General features: G+C 43.6%; 1 protein-coding gene across 2 annotated transcripts in view; it reads left to right on the forward strand.

The window, feature by feature from the left end:
* ERGIC1 (endoplasmic reticulum-golgi intermediate compartment 1) overlaps positions 1 to 18,660 on the forward strand; it is a 77,930-nt gene extending 59,270 nt beyond the window's left edge. For both annotated transcript variants that reach the window (XM_035105300.3, XM_088661841.1), the window contains 5 exons: positions 1,717 to 1,821; positions 6,833 to 6,893; positions 9,821 to 9,921; positions 11,588 to 11,710; positions 16,075 to 18,660. In XM_035105300.3, the coding sequence (XP_034961191.1) occupies positions 1,717 to 1,821; positions 6,833 to 6,893; positions 9,821 to 9,921; positions 11,588 to 11,710; positions 16,075 to 16,182 (498 nt within the window). In that variant the 3' untranslated portion in view covers positions 16,183 to 18,660. The remainder of the gene's footprint in view (positions 1 to 1,716; positions 1,822 to 6,832; positions 6,894 to 9,820; positions 9,922 to 11,587; positions 11,711 to 16,074) is intronic.
* Positions 18,661 to 20,168: the final 1,508 nt, after the last annotated feature.

The following is a 20,168-nucleotide window of genomic DNA, read 5'->3' on the forward strand; positions in this document are numbered from 1 at the left end:
CTTAGCTGAAATCTGTGCATTCAGGAACTATGTGTACTAAAATTTTGTAAAGAAAAGGCATGTTTGGGAAGGGGCCACTAAAAGCTGGAGCCTGATTGTCATTTAAAAAAAGGAATTCATTTAAAATCTACTTCAGCTGAAGAGCCCTCTTGGCAATTGCCAGGTCATCCGGTGATAATGGCCATTACAGATCTCTCTGTCCCTGACCTAACTATTTTGTCTTCAAATCCAGCCTATGGCAGCTGGAGCTGGTTGTGTGAAGTTCCAGCTGCTTCAGCGCGTGCCAGGCTGGTTGTTTGGATTTAAGCTGGGGCTGTACTTGCATGTTTCGACACATGGTCTTAGAGGTGGTGGGCCAGAAGACTTTCCCTACAGCTTTCATAGACTGAGGTGGTCATGAAGATCAGGGACAAAACATCTTGAAATGAGGGATGTAACGAAGAACGTAAATCGTAGTTTAAGGAGAGCCAAAGGTCTTTGTGCTAGACAAGAGTCTTAGGAATGCAAAATGTCTAAGAACTGCAGCACAAAGAACTGGGGGGTGGCTGTATTTCACCCTCTTGTTAACAAAGGTGCTTGTTTGAAGGTGAAGTGTGGGTGCAGCTTCATGGCAGTTCTCTTGGTGATGGGATGTGTAGATGGGAATGATTCACAGGGCCAATGCAAGAAGTGCAGCCTGCTCTATACCAGAAGTAATGTTAGCACAGGATATATTTCCCACAGCCATTTCCTATCTTGGGGGGTGGGGTGGGGTGGGGTGGGGGTGGAGCTTACCTTCCGTCTAGCTTAGCACTAGAGTGCAGAACCAGGAGCTCAGGCCTATGTGGTGGGTGATGCTCTTGAATCAATATTACTCCTGTAGTGCAGCAACTGATGCAAAATTGCAGCCATCGTGTGGGAGCTCTGTGGAATTCTCAGGTGGAGCTTGACAAATATTTCATTTGATTTAGGGGAGGAGGCAAGAGTGCTCCAGATCTGTAAGCCTTTGATGAGTGAGTGGTCAGTTATAGCCGTCTTCTTGACTGAGAGTGGATTATTGTGACTATTATTGAATCTGGCCTGTGACTAACCCCTTTCCTTGATTGTAAGCATTGTAAGGTTTTAAAACCTTATGCTCTGTAATAGATGTTGGAGGCCAAATGATGTAAGTCACCAGCCTTAGCCTTGTGTTCCCCATCATTCAGCTTAGTCCAGGGGTTCCCAAACTAAGGCCCGGGGGCCGGATGCAGCCCAATCGCCTTCTAAATCCAGCCCGCGGACGGTCCGGGAATCAGCATGTTTTTACATGAGTAGAATGTGTCCTTTTATTTAAAATGCATCTCTGGGTTATTTGTGGGGCTTGCCTGGTGTTTTTACACGAGTAGAATGTGTGGTTTTATTTAAAATGCATCTCTGGGTTATTGGTGGGGCCTGCCTGGTGTTTTTACATGAGTAGAATGTGTCCTTTTATTTAAAATGCATCTCTGGGTTATTTGTGGGGCCTGCCTGGTGTTTTTACATGAGTAGAATGTGTCCTTTTATTTAAAATACATCTCTGGGTTATTTGTGGGACATAGGAATTCGTTCGCCCCGCCCCGCCCCCCAAATAGTCCGGCCCACCACAAGGTCTGAGGGACAGTGGACCGGCCCCCTGCTGAAAAAGTTTGCTGACCCCTGGCTTAGTCTGTGTGGAGAAGTTAAAAGCTTAACAAATGCTGAAGTCTTGCCTGCTTTTAGGTTCCAGGTAATTTTCACGTATCAACACACAGTGCCACTGCACAGCCTCAGAATCCTGACATGACACACGTCATCCACAAACTAGCCTTTGGTGACAAGTTACAGGTGAGTCTTGAGTTAAGGCATCTCTTAAGAGGATGCAATAGAAGTTACACTTGCTAACTGTAAAAGTTTTATGTATGTTGTTGAATAGTCATATGTGGCATAAAAGGTTCCAGAGGGTGAGGAGGTTACATTTTCAGTCTGACATATTTAAGTAATCTACTGTGAGACGTAAAAGTATTTGGAAAAGGGCTGCTTCTCTCCCCCCCCCCAAGAAAATAAAGCAGTACACCTGATTGGTGCTTATAAGCACATACATATTATAAGATGAGCATCCACTTTCATGATACAATACACAGTCGTACCTTGGATCCCAAACGCCTTGGAAGTTGAACATTTTGGCTCCCAAACACCGCAAACCGGGAAGTGAGTGTTCCGGTTTGCAAATGTTCTTTGGAACCCGAACGTCCAACGCAGCTGACACAGCCTCCGATTGGCTGCAGGAGCTTCCTGCAGCCAATCGGAAGCCATGCCTTGGTTTCTGAACATTTTGGAAGTCGAACAGACTTCCGGAACTGATTCCGTTTGACTTATGAGGTACAACTACATTAATAAGCACCAGTTGCAGCAACAGCCTTTTTATGTTGGATTGCATACCATCCATTCCCTCCTTTTCTTGACAGTTATATTCTGTGTTTCTTGTTTTTCTATTCTTTTCTAGGCTCTGTACTTTTATTTTGAAAACCCAGTAAAAATTACGAGTAAAATAAGCCAGTGGGCTGCATTTTTTTTGTGAGGGGAGCATGTTGCAATGCTTCAAATCATTTGCTAGTGTAAAGGACTCAGGCTGTAGCTTCCTTATCCTATAAATTGTTCAGTGGGCTCTCTGCTCATTCACATTTGCCATTTATTCTCCTCTGTTCTGCATTTATTCCTATATCTTAGGAATAGTTGGTGACATTCACACTGCTATATATGTGTGGTTGTGCCTTGGTGACACATGTGGGAGTGATATCCTTGGGAATATGGACTGTCAAAGAAACCACCTGACACTGCTTTGTCTCTGCAGAAGAGAAGTATTTCAGTCAAAAGTACCGGTAGGAGGAGTCAGCACAGACAGTTCATTGTCTCCTTCCATACCATTTCCCAAATCTAGATGTTTTCAGTAGTGAAGGTTTGGCAGTAGTGGAGTCAGGGGGGCGGGGGCGGGGGGCATCAGCCATCACAGAGGGAGGCAGGTGGGCTGCAGGGCATCACGGGGGTAGCTGGGCGGCATGGGTGCAGCCACTGCCTGTCCTTCAAGAAGCCAGCTAAGTTTAGGCGATGTTCCCCAAGGCAACGTTTCACCAAAAAGCTGAACAACTTTGGGCGATCTCTTAAAAAGTGCTCCACCCCAGGTGTCGGCAGGGATTGCTATATCGCTGAGGTTTGGGTTCAACTGTTGTGAACGTTACCATGTCACTCATTAGTACTCCTTCCCCAGACTCAGTTCCCCATATGTTGATGCCCACAACCCCTGTCAACCCAACGGTCACATGGTCACATTAGCAAAATGGGGACTTCAGTTTGAGGACGGCTGCTACAATCCTTCCTCTGTTCCTATGCTCTTACGGAGAACAGAGGCTGGAAAGAGATTTCTTTTACCATCTCTCTCTTTCTAATCGGCTTTGGTTGAGGAAAAGCACATACTTGCCCCGTGGCCAGTCTCCTCTGTAATGTTGTTACATAACTCTCAGTTTCACAATGGGGATGTCTCACTTTACACCACCCTCTTCACCTACTTTTCAAAGACTTCACTTCGCAAGAGTTGCAGTAGTATTTGCCACCACCACCTACTCACCACACGTACCAGCCATGCTTTTAAAACCATACTCTCATTGCAATTTTGGCTAATCAACACAGGCATTTCATTACACTTGCTTCGCACACACCTATTCCTCAAAAACCTTTCTAACACTCATCTGGTTTTTGCCCTTAGATTCCACGAGAACCATTAAAATATCAGCTTATTTGGCTCATTTGTGGGCACTCAAGGCAGATTGCCGTACAACAGCGGATTACAATGCCACCATTAAAAACAATATCAGTAAGCTAAAAATGTCGAAACATCCTCAAAACACCATCACAGAACCAGCAGCCTTATTCAGCAGCTTTCAAGATCCAATGGGATTTTGCCTTCACATTCCTTAAAGCACCTTGGGAGTGATTTCATTATGTAATGCTCAGGCACACCTCTGCAATGGGTATTTACCTGAACCGATCCCTTCCAAATTGGTTTCAGAAAATACCCGCTACCTATGTGTACATTTTGTTCCTGAATCAAGCTGGTGTTTCCATGTGTGTGGCCACCCTCCCACACCTGCCCTTCACCATGCCGGTTGCCTTGCTCGTTTCACCTGTAGAATATTACAGCATTGGGGGGGGGGAGCAGTTACTGCCATGCTGAAGTTTTTTACTTCAGTGAACACAGAAACCTGCCTTACAAGAGGTCAGACTGTTTGCCCATCGAGCCTACTCTTATGTATTCTGACTGTGTATCATGAGCATTAGATGAAAGCTCATTAGCTGACTTTTTCTGAAGTGTGGGGAGAAATTGATCATTTGAATGTTGTAAGGGCGTAATTGACAATAGGTAGTTGCCTTCGCTCTACCTACTGAAAACTTTTCTGTTCCAGTGGGTCTAGTCAGATATATTATTTGGTCACATCTGTTCTTAATTTTTTTAAAAATTGTTTTATGTTTTATGTTTTGTTGTTTAAATGTTTAGATGCTTTTAATTGTGCTTTTTTTAAAAAAAAATTTTTTAATTGTATCTGTCCCGGGCTTCTTTGGGAGGAAGGGCAGGATATAAATGTATTTAATAAGTAAGTAAGTAAGTAAGTATTAGAGAAAGAAAGCTACCTTAAAGTTGTACCAAAAGAACCCTTTTTTGTTTTCTGTCCTCAAGACTTGAAGTCATGAGACCTGAATCAAATAATGGCCTTGAATTAATACTAGCGCACTATCTTTGATGAATGGTGCATATTTCAGAAAAGATCATGCATATAATTCTGCCCTCCTGGGGGAAGATGAACTCCTCTGACCCATAGAGCTGAGATCAGCTCTGTTCAGAAATGCTGCTTCTTATTAAGCTGTTCTGATAGCACATCTGTGAATGGGGTCCTGTGAGAAAGAGTTGCAGTCATCTTTCTGTATAATCCTTCAGTTGTCACTGTGTCACTTGGTACAGGGTAAAGCCTCTTGATGCTAATAATTTGAGTAGCACCATAGAAGACCCAGATGTGCCATTTGTCACCCTTGTGTGACTTTGCCTCTTTTGTTGTAACTGCATGAGGCTTGTGTGTAATTACAAGGAAACTGAACTGGGGGTGATGTGAATATTAATAACGAAGGAGGTGTTTTGTGGGTTTCCATTAATTTTATATTGTTTATATGTTTTGATTTTTATTGACCACCCATTAAACATAAGGTAGTTACACAAAGTTTAAAACAATATAACATTCAATTTTCTTAAATTTGTTATATTAGATTATTAAGTATGCCTATGTAAAAGCACACACAACATAAAATAATTCTAAAACAGCATTTAAGCTCCCTGCTAAAAATAATTTCCTCCAAGGACAAGAATACACTAAAGCATTGTCATTATTGTTTGTTTATTTATTTACTTGTATGCCACCTTTTTCCTGACAGCACTCAAAGCAGCTTACAGATAAAAACAAGAACCTCTAAAGAGATAAATTGATCGTTGAAATACAATTAAACATTGATAGAATTAAAACTATACACATATATAAAGTCAGTTTAAAACACACCAATAATTACAATAGAAACAGCATAGCACAAGCCCTTTCATTAAAAGCAGTTAGTTCCTGAAAGCCTGTTGGGGGGGGGGGGGAGTCTTCACCTGCTGGTGGAAGGAGAACAAGGAGAGAGACAGTCTAGCTTCTCTAGTGGGGAAGTTCCAAAGTTTGGGAACAGCCACTGAGAAGGTCCTCTCTCGTATCCCACCAAGCATGCCTATGAGGGTGGTGGGACCAAGCGAAAGGCTTCCCCCCAAGATCTCAAAACCTGGGCAGGTTTGTATGAGGGAATAAAGCATGGATTTTTATTTTTATTTTTAAAAATCATCATTTGGCATTGAAAACATCTTGGGTCCTGTATATGTTACTGTTTTGAAACAACAATGAGGTTATTTTTAAAGATGCATTTCAAATTTCATTTGTCTGTCATTGTACACATCAGAATTGTTGATTGTGTTTCTAATTTGCCCACTAATTTGTCCACACCAGTGAGTGGAGAGGGGTGTGGATGTATTCATTTGGCCTACATTTTCAGGTTGGATTGAAGCTGGTTTGGGGGGCAAACACTTCCAAGTGCAGTGTTTGTCAAGAGATGACAGGATAGGGGTATATTGCGGCTAATGCTGTGTACCCAGCTTCACAGGCCGGCAATCAGAGTGCACTGGATACATAATAAGCGGGAGAGTTACCATTTACTCAGGCTTCAGTGCACTCCTACGTCTGGTGTTTGAGGCCAAGCGCACATGAAGTTAGCTGCAATCCGAATGTATCTTGCAGTTTCTAGAGAAATCCTGTTGTTTGATGCATTTCCCCTCAAATCAGCTTCCATCTGATTTGAATTTGTTGACTGCAGGTAAGCTGCGGTTGTGCATGCGCAGGTGTCTGCACATTTGTAGACGACAGCTTCATTGAATAGAAGTTTGCCAGGGGGAGGGAGGAAGGTTGCTGGTATGGGGAAACAAATAAGGTACTTTGCATCAGATGAAGACACACACACACACACACACACACACACACACACACACGGTTCTTTACTTGTGTTGATAGGCTGCACTGTAGTATATTTCACAACTGTGCAAATGTGAAAAACCTATTGCCCAGAGAGGATGAGAGATAACATCAAATTAAATTGCACAAAATGACTTTAAGCTCCTTGCCTCTCCTTCTACCTGCAGCGTTGAAGCTTCCACTGTTATAAGCTAGGTTGTCTCTGGAAGTATAAAATAACAAATGTAATACAAAAGTTAATTCTATGCTCTTTCCCTCTACAGGTCCAGAACATTCATGGAGCATTCAATGCGTTGGAGGGAGCAGACAAGCTCAGCTCAAACCGTACGTACACTCTGTGTTTTGCAGGGCCTTATCTAGGGTTAGTAAAGACGCCTTGATTGGCAAGACTGGTAGGAGCCAGCCAAATTTTATTTAATTCCAGGGACATGAAAACTGTGTACACACCATATATTTAAAAGGTATGACTTTCCTCAAAGAATCCTGGGAACTGTAGTTTGTCAAGGGTGCCACGTGAGTGGTAAACTACAGTTCCCAGGTCTCTGCCCTGGGGGGGAGGTGGAGAGAGTCTTGTGCTTTAAATGTATGGTATATACACAGCCAAAGAGTGTACGGCTCTTTAGAGACTAACCAATTTCTTAAACTTTTTGTGAACTAGAGGCTGTAATGAAAGGCATACATGGATGATAAGTGGGGAGTGGGGGTGGGGAGAGAATAGTAGGCAGTGAGGTCATAGAGAAGTGAAATGCAAAAAGGACAGATAGTGACAATCCAGTTGGAGCTAGAATATATGTATGCAAGATAAGCACGGTGACCCTTTTACAGCAGTAGTCATAGGCGATAAAACAATCAGCTTGGTAATGATGAGGTAATTGACATCTGTAGTGGGAAAGGAAACCGTTGTCTCTGTTCAGACCCACCCTTTGTGTGCGGGTTTGGGGTGCGTGAGATAGACCGATGTAGCCTGCAGCTGAGGATTACGCGGCATACATCTGGCGAAGTGGACTCTAGTCCACAAAAACATACGTCAAATCTTGTTAGTCTTTTTACGGTGTCATCAGACACCTTTATCTTTTTATCGTGCCACAGCAGACTAGCACCGCCACCCCTCTGAAAATTGTTACAGATTATATTTATGTTCTTTATATAGTTGGGTTGTTATCAAATAATATTACAGTGGCTATAGGGATGAATTAATTTGATTTCCCCTTTTCCCTAGCTATAGAACAGAGAGGCCCAGATTTTTTTTTAAAAAAAAAATCCATAGTTTGCCTGCTTATAATAAAAGTTACAGGGAATAGTTGGTCTTCTGAAGTGTTGGTATGCTCCTCCACCATGAATATATGATTCCTAAACATCCTAGAGACTTTGGATACTGAGTGGTCTCTGTGAAGCTGACTGATCTTTTAAGTCCAGCTTCAGAGCCCTGCTGTGGCTGTTCCTTACCTTCCATTTTTTAAAATGTATTCTTTCTTAGCAGTTTAATTTTGGCTGTATATAACCATTCTAGTGATTTTTAGTGGGAAAGTGACTCGAAAATATTTGATATAAATACTTAGATACTGTACAGAAAGTAGGCAGGGCAAAGAGAGACAGACTTGCAAGGTCTTTAAGGGCACCTGTGTCATAGCCAGGAAATGAGCCTGATCCTAACCAACATTTTAATTCTTGGTATTTCCTTCCTCAATGTTTACTTATCGGCTGTCATGAGTTAGTCTAAATTGGGCATGTAGAACACTTCTGCAGTCTGTATGTGCTGCTCAACATCTTAGCATCACTTGCAGTGTATTTCCTGCTCCATGAAACACACAGCAGAGGGAAACACTGGCCCCCTATTTCCCTCTCTGCCCCATGAAGATGTATTTAAACTGGTTTTATCCCAGGACATTCTTTCTCCGTGCTGCCAGGTGCTGTTGAGACCGAGTGGTTGCTTTCCTACTTTTGGCTTGATTATCCATGAAAGCAACCATTGCCAAGGATACAATATATGAAATAAAAATAGTGCTTGAATGTTTTAATCCCAATGGGAAGGACTGAGTGTAGGAAAATTAGCTATATAGTGTGCCAGCCCTCTCTCCAACCTGGAGTATTGTGCTCGTCCTATCAGCCAGCCCTTGGAGGAAACTAATTTTCTAGATCCATTTCAGCTGGGGCTTAGGTCCAGTTTTGGCACAGAAACTGCTTTGGTCGCCCTGTAGGATGCCCTCTGTTGGGAGAGGGACAGGGGAAAACGTGCCCCTGTTAATTCTCCTCAACCCCTCAATGCCTTTTGATACCATTGACCACGGTATCCATCTGATTGATTGACTGATCGATTGAATATTTAATTTCTGTACCACTTAAATTTATTAAAAATATATCTAGGCAGCATCCAAAGAAACTGAAGCAGCAATAGACAACTTAAAACAAAATGTTACACAAATACACAGTTACATATGAAAATGTTAATACAAAGTTATTAATATATATCAATATCAATTCATTTTCCTTCTGACACACCCTCCCTCTCAGCCTTTGGGTTCTCACCCAGTCCAAACAAACTCTCAGCTCACCCACCAAAATCTCACACCAATCTTACAATCATAGAATCTTAGAATTGGAAGGGACCCAAGGGTCATCTAGTCCAACCCCCTGCAATGCAGGAAGACCAGAAGAGATCCTGGTAGCAGCAGATATCGCCCTAGTCTCTCACTCTATATTTGCTTTTTTGGGCAGGCCCTCAGACTGCCCACAACTGTGCCCCATTCATTCTGGAGCGACTGTCCAAGGTGGGGGTGGGTGGCATTGCTTTGCAGTGATTCCAGTCCTACTTGGATGGATGTTTCCAGCAGGTGATGCTTAGGGAGGGTTGTAAGCACCAACTCAGAATAGTCCTTGCCAACGGTTGCCCATACCAATTTTTTACAGTCCGTTGAAATGGTGCAGTGAGTATCTTGAAACATCTGCTAATTTTAAAAAAAGGGGGGGGGAGGTTGTGGCACATTCCAAAAGTCTTGTTTGTATACCTTCATATCCGTGGACTCAATATGTTCTTCTGTGTGTTGGTCAAGTATGTCTTTTATGTTGAGGAAAATGCAGATGGACAAAAGTGTATTGACCCCTGATAGGAATGAATTGCCTGGGTTAAGTCAATTTCCATTTGAAGAAGAAGAAGCTGCACTTTTAAAGTTGCCTGTTTCAGGGATGCATTTCCAAGCATAGTCTTGTGGTGTGATTTTTGGGGGCTTCAGCTTTCTCTCTTGTTTACGCAGCCCTTGCATCCTATGATTATATATTGAAAATTGTTCCCACGGTGTATGAAGACATGAGTGGCAAGCAACGGTACTCATACCAATATACTGTAGCCAGTAAGGTAAGCATGCTGTAGTTGTATATCCTTTGCTAGAAAGTGCTTGATGCAGCACACCCTATTGGATGAGCCTTCTGCTTTAGGTCCCATTTCCACTGTCAGAGCGGTTGTGCTTCCTGTGCTTGAAGTGAGTGCAATAGCGGCCCCTGCTGGAAAAGCAAAGAACTGATAATGAAAGGGAGGTGCCATTGCATACTAAGGATGCTTGAGGAATTTGATCTGATGTGATCCACAACTCCTAGGTTGAAACTTTGTAATCCACCAGGTGCAGTTCTCTGCTCAAAAAGCTTACCAAAATACATATGCTGTATCTAAATAGATTTCCTATTTTGAAAGAAAATATTTTAGAAGAGCATGTTTGGAGAGAAAGTAGGTTTCGAAATTACGCTTTGAAATGTGTTCAGATGTGCATTTTCGTGCAGCTATTTTATGGCTGATTAACGCAGAATGGGACAGAATGGACTGACAGGTGGATAGCCGAGAAAGAGACACAGACTGGAAACAGATTGATTCACCTATTTCCTACTTCTTGATTTGCTATCAGTAATCCTGTATAGCCAGTGTAGGGAACCTTGGGCTCTCCAGATGTTGCTGAACTACAACTCCCGGCATTCCTGGTCATGCCATGGTTGCCAGGGCTGATGGAAATTGTAGTTCAGCTACTTCTGCGGAGGCAGAGGTCCCCACCCCTGATGCATGCCTAAAGCATGGTTGGGTTCATGAATTTTAGGGGGGTTGTATATATTCTATTCCCATACTTACACTTTTCAAGCAGTAAGGCAATATAATGTTGAGGGTCTGGAGCAAAATGGCTTGTTTTTGAGCGGAGGAGGTTAACACCTTTTTAGTGTGCTTACTCTTTTCATTCCAGCCTGAATAACTTGGGATAGATACCCACATGTGGTATTTCTTTTGATGTGACATGTTTTCAGAATATTGAGCTGCTCAGAATTTTTCATGCTTTTTTAAAAAAATACATCAAGGTCTCCAAATGTGGGCTGGGTGTGCATGAATATCCAAGTGGGGTGGCTGCTAAATATAAGCTCAGGAAGGAGCAGAAAGGTTGCTTGAATCTATCCCAATTGGATGGGATTCGGGGGGGGGGATTTCTTCCCGGTCTCAAGGTAGCCTCATGTTTGGCAGAGGGTTCTTTTTGAGGGGCAGGCATGATTTTCCCTACTTCTAGTATAAGATAGTAACCTTATTATGTTGTCCTTTTCCTTTTATTAATGGCCATTTTGAGCAGACATTTTAGAATGTGCAATGAGGTGGTCATTTGTCCCACCACTAATCCATTACGAGCTAGTGTAACATAGTGGCTAAGTGACTGATCTGTAAACTACAAATTCCCCAGTTCAAATTTCATTTCAGCTATGAGTTCCTTAGGTCAGGGGTGGACAACTTGCGGCCTGAGGGCCACATATGACTCTTGGACTAATTTCACGTGAGTGGCAAGGAAGGAAAATCCAAGAGGGAAAAGGGGTGACAGATAAAAAAAATGAGATGCCCCAGCCTCTTTTTACTCTGGCCAACACCAGATCCTGCTCTGCCCTCAACAGATTATCCCAAACAGTAATCTTAGGCAAACCACTGGTTCTCAGCTGGCACCACCAAACCACCTCCAAATTGAGATTATAACTCAGTTCTACCTTATATGAATCTTTTTCAGGAGTACGTAGCATACAGCCATACAGGCCGCATCATTCCAGCCATCTGGTTTCGCTATGACCTGAGTCCTATCACAGTGAAATACACAGAAAGGCGACAGCCCTTGTACAGGTTCATCACAACAGTAAGTTTCCATTACATCATGTTCTCTATTTATCAGCTGGCACGTCTTAAAAATGTGTGCGTGCAAGCGCAGCTCATGTGACAGGGTCAGAAAAGAACCATAATGCTGAACTTGATGACCAAAGTTCTTTATCCAGGTGAAGAGCTCTTGTCTCTTGCACAGTCTGGGCTCTAGTATTAAGTGCCTTGTTTTAATGGTACCAGCCCTTTTCTATTGCTACTAGAAATTGCCCATCAGGATATATTCATGCCTTGTATACACAAGCTTTGCACTTCCACCATTTTGAGACCCCAGCCATCTTTTTAAGAATGGACACTGGAGTGGGGCAGGCAGGGCTGTTATGTATTAAGAAGTAGTTATCCAGCTACTCAATGGCTCTCTGGGCTGCCATAACTCCTGCCGTCCCAGTCTTTGCGAACACTGCCCGCTTGCCCTTCTGCATCATGGTTGCCTTGGAGACTGGCTAGCCGTCATTGCTGTGGAGAGGCTGCAGCCTTCTGGCCCAGCCAGAGATTATCCACTTGTGGCAGCTGGAGTTATTGTCAAGAGGGGCAGACCTCAGAAGCACCCTGAATCTTGTTAAGCAGCAGATGCTTAGTTAAAAGCTACAAAGGAGGCCCATGGAAGGAGCACCTGCTGTTCCTTTTGTTGGGTAGCTTGTTTACCAGGCTGCACCCATACAACTGTCACAGAAACACTGAAGTGTTTTTAAATGTGTTCTCATGAGTATAGGTGGGAAAAGACCATACCAGGCCGTGAGAGAATTTATCCAGGTTTGGAAATGTAAAACTTCCTATTGTTACCTCAAAAGGGAATGGACCTTTTTAGTGTCTCTCTCTGTGGGAACTTTAAGCAGGGCTGTCAGGAGGAATAGTGTTGATGTGCATGTATGCTTGGTCATCTGGGTGCGGCACTATGGCATTTTCTGTGTACAGTGGAACCTCGGTTTATGAACACCTCGGTTTACGAATTTTCGGTTTACGAACGCCGCGGACCCATCTGGAACGGATTAATTCACTTTCCATTACTTTCAATGGGAAAGTTCGCTTCAGTTTATGAACGCTTCAGTTTATGAACAGACTTCCGGAACCAATTACAGTACACCCATGCTTCGGGTTAAGTACGCTTCAGGTTGAGTACTCTGCAGACCCGTCTGGAACAGATTAATCCACTCTCCATTACTTTCAATGGGAAAGTTCGCTTCAGTTTATGAACGCTTCAGTTTATGTTTATGAACAGACTTCCGGAACCAATTGTGTTCATAAACCGAGGTACCACTGTATTTGTTTATAGTAGGAGTGACATAAATGTGTGGACTGGCTGTTTTGGATACAATTTCCATTATTGCTCTTAAGGCACACAAAGGGTTTGTCTTGGCATACACAAAAGCTGTTAGTAAAATAGTTGGGGAAGGAACAGCGCCACTAAACAAAAGTGTTGTTGTGCCCACATATTCGCTGGCTGTATATAAGAGGAATGAGAGAGCACCTATCTGCTGTCTACTACTTCTGGGTTTATTTTATTTTTATTTATAAAAACATTTATAGACCACGCTTTTATAAAAACACAGCAAGGTTATATACAGCATACAAAATTACAATTGGATAAATAAAAACGTCAGTAAACACATCAATAAACACTGGTTGGTGAAAATAAATTCACATTGCAAAGGCCTGTCTGAATAACGCAAGTTTTTTAAGGAGAGATCTAAAAGATGGCAGGGATGAGCCTTGCCAACCCTTTACTGGCAGGAAATTCCACCAAAATATGTGTAGCCAAGTACAAAATGGATAAGATGAGAGCATCTGTTGTCCTTTTGAGGAGTGAGCTTAGCACCAAGCACTAAAAGATGCATCACTTGTATGTCTTATTTTCTGGAACCAACAAGGCACAGCTGTCTCTAGACCAAGGGGGTGCATCCACAAAACCTCATTCCTAGCCTCCTGGATGAGAGTTTTTATTTCTCTTAAAGGAGGAGGAGGAGGAGGATTCCGCCTTCCCCTCTCCCAATCGCTGAATGCGTCTTACCTTTGATTTTTTATAAAAAGTGCATGCAGGGAAGGCAGAGACTAAGCAGATGCCAGGTATGTGTGAGTCATAAGTAATCAGTGGTGCAGAGCCGCACAGATGAATATGTTTTTCTCTGTGTGTGTTTTTCTTCTTGTATTTGCTGCTCTGAAGTCATATTTTCCTGCCCTCAATGCAAAAAGTACATTCCCTCCTCCCTACTTGCGGTATAAAACATCTTGTGTCAGCTGATCCGCATGGATTGAAATTACCCAACTCATTCTGGTGTCATTCTCCCTGAAAAGTACGTTTGCATCACTGTTAGAGGAGAACAGGGTGGGGGCAAGGGGAAAAAAACAGAAACACAGGAGTGAAAAAAATAAATTCAGTTGTACAGGGGTTTATTTCCTCTGTCTTTTTTGTGGTTTTCAGTTCTGAGAATGTCAGCTGTGTTGAGGAAAATAAATTTACCTAGACTTTTTGTAACTGAAACATCTTCCCAATTTGCTGGGATCATTGGACACATATACTGTACCTAAGTTAAAAATACACATAGAAAGGAGTGATTCCTCCCTCGCTGCTGCTGCTTGCTATTAAAGTCCTATTTACTCATGCTGTCTAATTCCCTTTCAAACTTGGCCACGGTTCTCTTTGGCTGCTGTCCCGTTTCACATGCTAATAGATCTACGTGGTGACAAGGGGGCTTGGCTTCCCCCTGTGAAAGGTTTACAGCTCATTTTATTGATCTGCTTTACAGCCCAGTCCTATATTATCTCCTCCTATTAAGTTCATTGGGACTTACTTTCAGGTAATGTGCACAGGATTGCAGTCTCAAAGGAGTAATTCCTTCCTGCATGTCAGTTTCCCATCTGTCCAAAGTCTATTCTTCTTGAGTTTTACTGTCCCTAGGACATGATCCTTGACCTCCTGTTTCTTTATTTTGAGAATTTCTTGAGCTTTTTTCTCACCTGGATTAAATCTGCTTATATTTTGCTACTCATCCATTTTAAATCTCACTTTTCGGGGGCGGGGAACTGTGGGTACCCCCCGCCCCATAGGCCATAGCCAGCATGGACAAGGAATGGTAGGAGTTGCTGAGGGCCACAGAGAGACTCGCCTTCGCCCTCTATTAAATATAGTGGCCGAAGTGTTGGATTTGCCTTGAAACAGATAACATAATCATTTCCCCATTTTGGAAATCTGAAAAAAATCCCCAACATCAATCTGCTATGAAGGTGCTTGAGATAAGGACTGTATAGTGCTGCTATGCACACTAGAAACAGATAATTGATAAAGAAGGAAGTTAAGAAGATGTGAGGGTTCAGTGTGTAGAAGAAGCCACAGAGTGACGATTAAGCTCACAGGCTGGAGGAGAGGGCAGAGCGTGTAGAAAGAGCTGTGAGTGGGAGGGTGGTCCCCTTTTGCCATCCCCTGGAAAACTCAACAAACTTGCTGTACCTGGAACTGTGTGTGGAGAGTGCAGCTGAATGGGACACAGCTGTGGGCGGACTGAGGAAGTACCATCCACCTTGGGCCTGCCCATAGAAAGCAAGTCGAGAGAGGGAGAGAGAGAGACTAGGGTGATGGTCCACTGTTTCCATGAACTCTTTTCATCGTGAGACATCTGTGAGAGTTTGTTGGACCCTGGGTGAGAACCAGGAAAGAAATTCATCATAGGATAAGCACACCCGTCATAAACACATCCAATATACTAATAGTGAATTCATTCTCCAAATGCTGTTCCTAGGGCAGCTTCTAGGAGCCAAAAGTGGACAAACTGCCCCAGAAAGAGCAGAAAGTGCCCCCCACCAGAGGTACTACCCCTCCCCTAACACCCCATAGTGGACTAGGTGGGCCATTTTGCCTGATCCAGCAGGCTCACCTTACGTTCTTATGATAAAAGTTAAAGGGTAGAAAATGGAGGATTGAGCCAAGAGTAGTGAGGATTTGTTTAGGGGTGTGATAACTAATAACAAGGTCACCTTTTTTGGGTCATGGTATTTATGAATAGGCAGTGGATCTGAATGTGGGAAATGGGGTTCTACTTCTTGCTCAGCTCTCTGGATGATTTTACACTTAGCTTTAGGTCTCTTCCTAGCTCAGTCAGTAGAGCATGAGACTGCTGGTGTCAGGGTTGTGGGTTTGAGACCCATGTTGGGCAAAAGGGCTCCTGTTTTGCAGGCAGTTGGACTAGAATAGATGACCCTCATGGTGCCTTCCAGCTCTACAGTGCTACAATTCTATAGGCTGCCTGAAAATAGCTAAATGGAAACCAAGGAGGACCTCTGTACGCTTGAGAACCAACTTGATCTTCCCTACACCAACCCGTTTATTTTTTGTTTCTTTCAACATGTCAGATTTGTGCCATCGTTGGAGGAACCTTCACAGTGGCTGGGATTCTTGATTCCTGTATTTTCACTGCCTCTGAAGCCTGGAAGAAGATCCAGCTAGGGAAGATGCAGTAACAAAGCAACTCTCCTCCAGGTCCTGTGAGAAGAAGCAAAGAATAAAATCGTCACTGCTATCCATTTTTCTCCTTTGTATCGTTTTCCATTGGTACATACCACTTTAATTAGTTAATTGAAGACTTTTTAAAAGAGCAAACAAATCTAGCAAAGCAATCCTAACAAGGGGCTGGGGAGGTATGGAGCAGAGGACCCACCCTTACATCCAAAGATCTACCAGCCCTGAAACACACCTTTGGGGTTTTCTATGCCCTACTGCAACCGAAAGTACTGCCAGTGAGAGATGACCATCTGCCTGGCATAGCATGGGAACTCAGCCATGGCAGAGCCCCCCCTAGCAACACTCCTCTCTACTGGCAAAAGCCACTGGAGACGAATCTATGCAGCATTCTAGCCCTCTCCCTCTACTCTGCCAGCCATCAAAATGTTAGGTTCAGATTGCACTCTGTGTCTCTTGAAAGATGGCAGCATTGACAAGTGTGTGGGGCTTCATAACACTACATTCTCTGAAAATTATTTTTGTTGTAAAACCAAATCCTACGGATCTGACTAGTATAATTATTTTTAAATTCTCACAGGTGCTGGTCAAGGCAAAAACTAATTATGCAAAGTAGATTTTTTTCCCAATCAAAATGGACAATCATGTTGTCTCTGACGAAAATTGTGCATGAAAAACACTAGCCTGGATATTGAGATCATTCAGAACAACAGCAAAATACAGTAGAACAATCTATTTCTCTTAATCTTCTGGGATGTTCTTTTTAAAAACTGAACAGTGTTAGCATTTATAGATGGCATAAGGCAGCAGGACAAAAGCAGAATGAATGAATTGAGAACTGCAATATGCAGCAGAAGATGATTATCACTACCTATTGCTGCATTTTTTTGTTACTTCCTTCTGCCTTTTGAAGCATTTACTACCCCACCTGCCCAGGTTAGAATGTCTGGATTGAAAGAGGAGAGAATGAGACACTCCAGTAACCTGGCTGGATGAGCATCATTTTGAAAGACACAAATGCCAAGAACATAGGACTTGGCCCTTAGTATGTGGAATCCAAATCCTTGTACATATTTTTCAATTGTTTGCTTATCTTTAAAATTATTTTAGATTGCCAGCATTTGCCAAGGAGGATAGGAATAGCCCTGTGAAAAACGAGATAAGGTTGCAGCACAGATGCATTTCAATCTTAAGTATAAAACCATTGTTTGTGTGTGCCTGCAATGATTGGCGGAAATGCAGAAATACTGCTAGTACTGTAGTAGTTTTTAATATGCTGTTGACATTGAGAACTACAGCAAGATCTATAATTTCAGTAGACCTCAAATAGTCCTTTGATATATGAATCAAGTGATAATTAGTTGCATGCTTTGTACATTTTATATCACCTAGATATGAATGCACATTGGCTGTGTGTTCTCTAGGTTTTGCTGCACTTCTTAAAATAAACACTAAGAATTTCCATGTTACAATTTGGGTGAGGGTATTCCATGCTGGAATAATGTGTGATCTTTTAAGGGTGACCTTTGAAAAATGTGGAAGTGTCAAGTCAATACACTGCGACTGACACAATTCTGCACATATTTACTTGGAAGTAAGTCTAATTCTATGGAGTTTACTTCTAGGTAAAAAGATACAGAATTACAGCAGGGATGATGAACCTTTGACCCTCCAGGTGTTATTTGGCTACAACTCACATCATCCCTGACCACTAGCCATCTCTTTGGTGGTGGTGGTGGTGGTGGGGAGCCTGACCCAGGTCATGCCATTTGGTGGGGGGTGCATCTGGTATTGGCAGCCTTGGCTAGCAGCACTGCCACCTGGCCAGCCCTCCTGTCAACCTGCCAAGGCTCTTCACATCCTCCCTTCCTAGAGGGGAGGCAAGGAGCTGGGAGAGCTTTACCGCTGCTGCTGCTGCTGCTGCTGCTGCTTTCAGTGTGGTGGCACCACCACAACAAAAAGTAAGCCAGGAGAGGGGCTGCCATGGCCACCATCACCAGGAAGAGGGAAAGGGGCAAGGTGAGGGCAACGAGGGGCCCCACATCGTGATTTGTCACAAGTCCCACACACCCCTATAGTGGGTTCACCTGGATGGAGCTGACAAAAGTCCATCTGGAGTGCCACAGGTTACATCCCCCCATCCCTGGGATTACAGCCTTCATCTACTCAGTATGTCTGTTTGAAAATTTCACTCTGCTATGGTGTTGGAAAGATAGCAACTTTTCTCTGATTGAAATTCTCACTGATTCCCCTCCCCCCCCGCAACAGCCCTTCCTTCGCTGATTTTGAATCCTTCATGCTTTTACAATGTTGATAAAACATCTTTAGAATTCCCCCTATCTTTCTTACGAAATGATTTGTTATATTGATGTAAAACTGGATCTTGTAACTTCCTGTATCTTGTTTAATATTTGGATGAATTTTATACATTTTTTCCCCCATTTGCAAAAATCAAATTGAAAATAATACACGAGTGTTCATTTCTGTCTCCCTGTGCCTTTCTTACATGGGATATGAGGTTGGGTTTTTCTGAGGAGGAAAGTGTACTGTACCACTTTTCATCCAAATGTCACCTTTAACCCCCCCACCCCCCATTCCACCAGCCTCTTCAAGTCTCTTCTGCTCTCACCAGAGGTCTAAAATTGCCACATATGGAAAGAGCCTTCTTCCCCTACCCCCCACCTGCCCCATGTCATTTATTACAGGCATGAGCCCCCTCCTTGGTCTTCCTGCCCCATTGTCTATTCCCTGTCCCTGCCTGTTGAACCAGCCAATGTTTACAGTGGAATGATCAGGACATAAGAGCCTGCTAGATCAGGCCAATGACACATCTCGTCCAGCATCCTGTCCTCTCAGTGGCCATGCCAGTGGGGAAACGACTGGGCCAAACATGAGCACAAGAGCACTTTCCCCTTCCGAGCCTTCCAGCAACTGGTATTTGGAGGCATGGCTCCCTCCAACTATGGAGGATGGTGGACTAGTGTAAAATACAGTTATGGAGAAACTGTATAAAACCACAGCAATCCTTTTTAAAATTGTGGCTACAGAACTCAAGACCAGAAGTGCGCTGGACCTCACTGGCTCTGCAGATGCAGAAAGAGGGCAAGGGCCCCTGCCTGCCCCTCCAATAGTTGTGCAGAAGAGGCAATACTAGTAGGTGTAGTTACAGGTAGGTAGCCATGTTGGTCTGCCGTAGTCGAAACAAAATTTTAAAACTCCTTCCAGTAGCACCTTACAGACCAACTAAGTTTGTCATTGGTATGAGCTTTCGTGTGCATGCACACTTCTTCAGATACGAAAAGCTCATACCAATGACAAACTTAGTTGGATTCTAAGGTGCTATTGGAAGGATTTTTTTTATTTTGTTTCGACTAGTAGGTGTAGTTTTTCATTGCAAGCTGCAGAGGCTGAAATCTCCCCTTCCCTGCAGACTTATTTAAATGAAAAGGAGCTTTTGTTCTTTTTGCATTTGGCCATCTAGTACGGTAGCTGCGAGGACAGCTACCAGCGGAGAGGTGTGGGGCTCCTTTAAAAGTTTATGGGACGGCGGCTGCTTCAAGTGTGCAAAGATGGCAGGAGAACAAAATGTTTAGATATCAAAGCGAGCGCAGAGCGTATACGAATACGCCACGCTGCTCGCGGGGCATTTATCCGCTGGTCTCACTAGTTTTCTGTCCCCTGGCGGAAAGTGGGCCCAGCCCAGAGGCGGGACAGCCCTCGTATCCCCTACAGCAGCGGACTTAAGGCTCTCCCTCCGTGCGCCTCGCTTCTTCTCCGGACTGCAAAGCTCCGCTCGCTCGAGGCACGGTAGTCAAAGCAAGCAGCACACAACGCCCTGTATCGGCTCCTGCTGCAGTTTCCTCCGATGGGCGCGCGGGGGCGCTGGCCGTTCCTCCTGCGCTTCCGTTCCGTCGACGTTTCTCGGAAGCGGGTGGCGTTCTCGCGAGAGCTGATGTCTCACCAGCACCGGCGGAAGTAGAATCAACCT

This window comes from Zootoca vivipara, chromosome 2 (assembly GCF_965207765.1).
Source record: "Zootoca vivipara chromosome 2, rZooViv2.hap1.1, whole genome shotgun sequence".
Taxonomy (NCBI): Eukaryota; Metazoa; Chordata; class Lepidosauria; order Squamata; family Lacertidae; genus Zootoca; species Zootoca vivipara.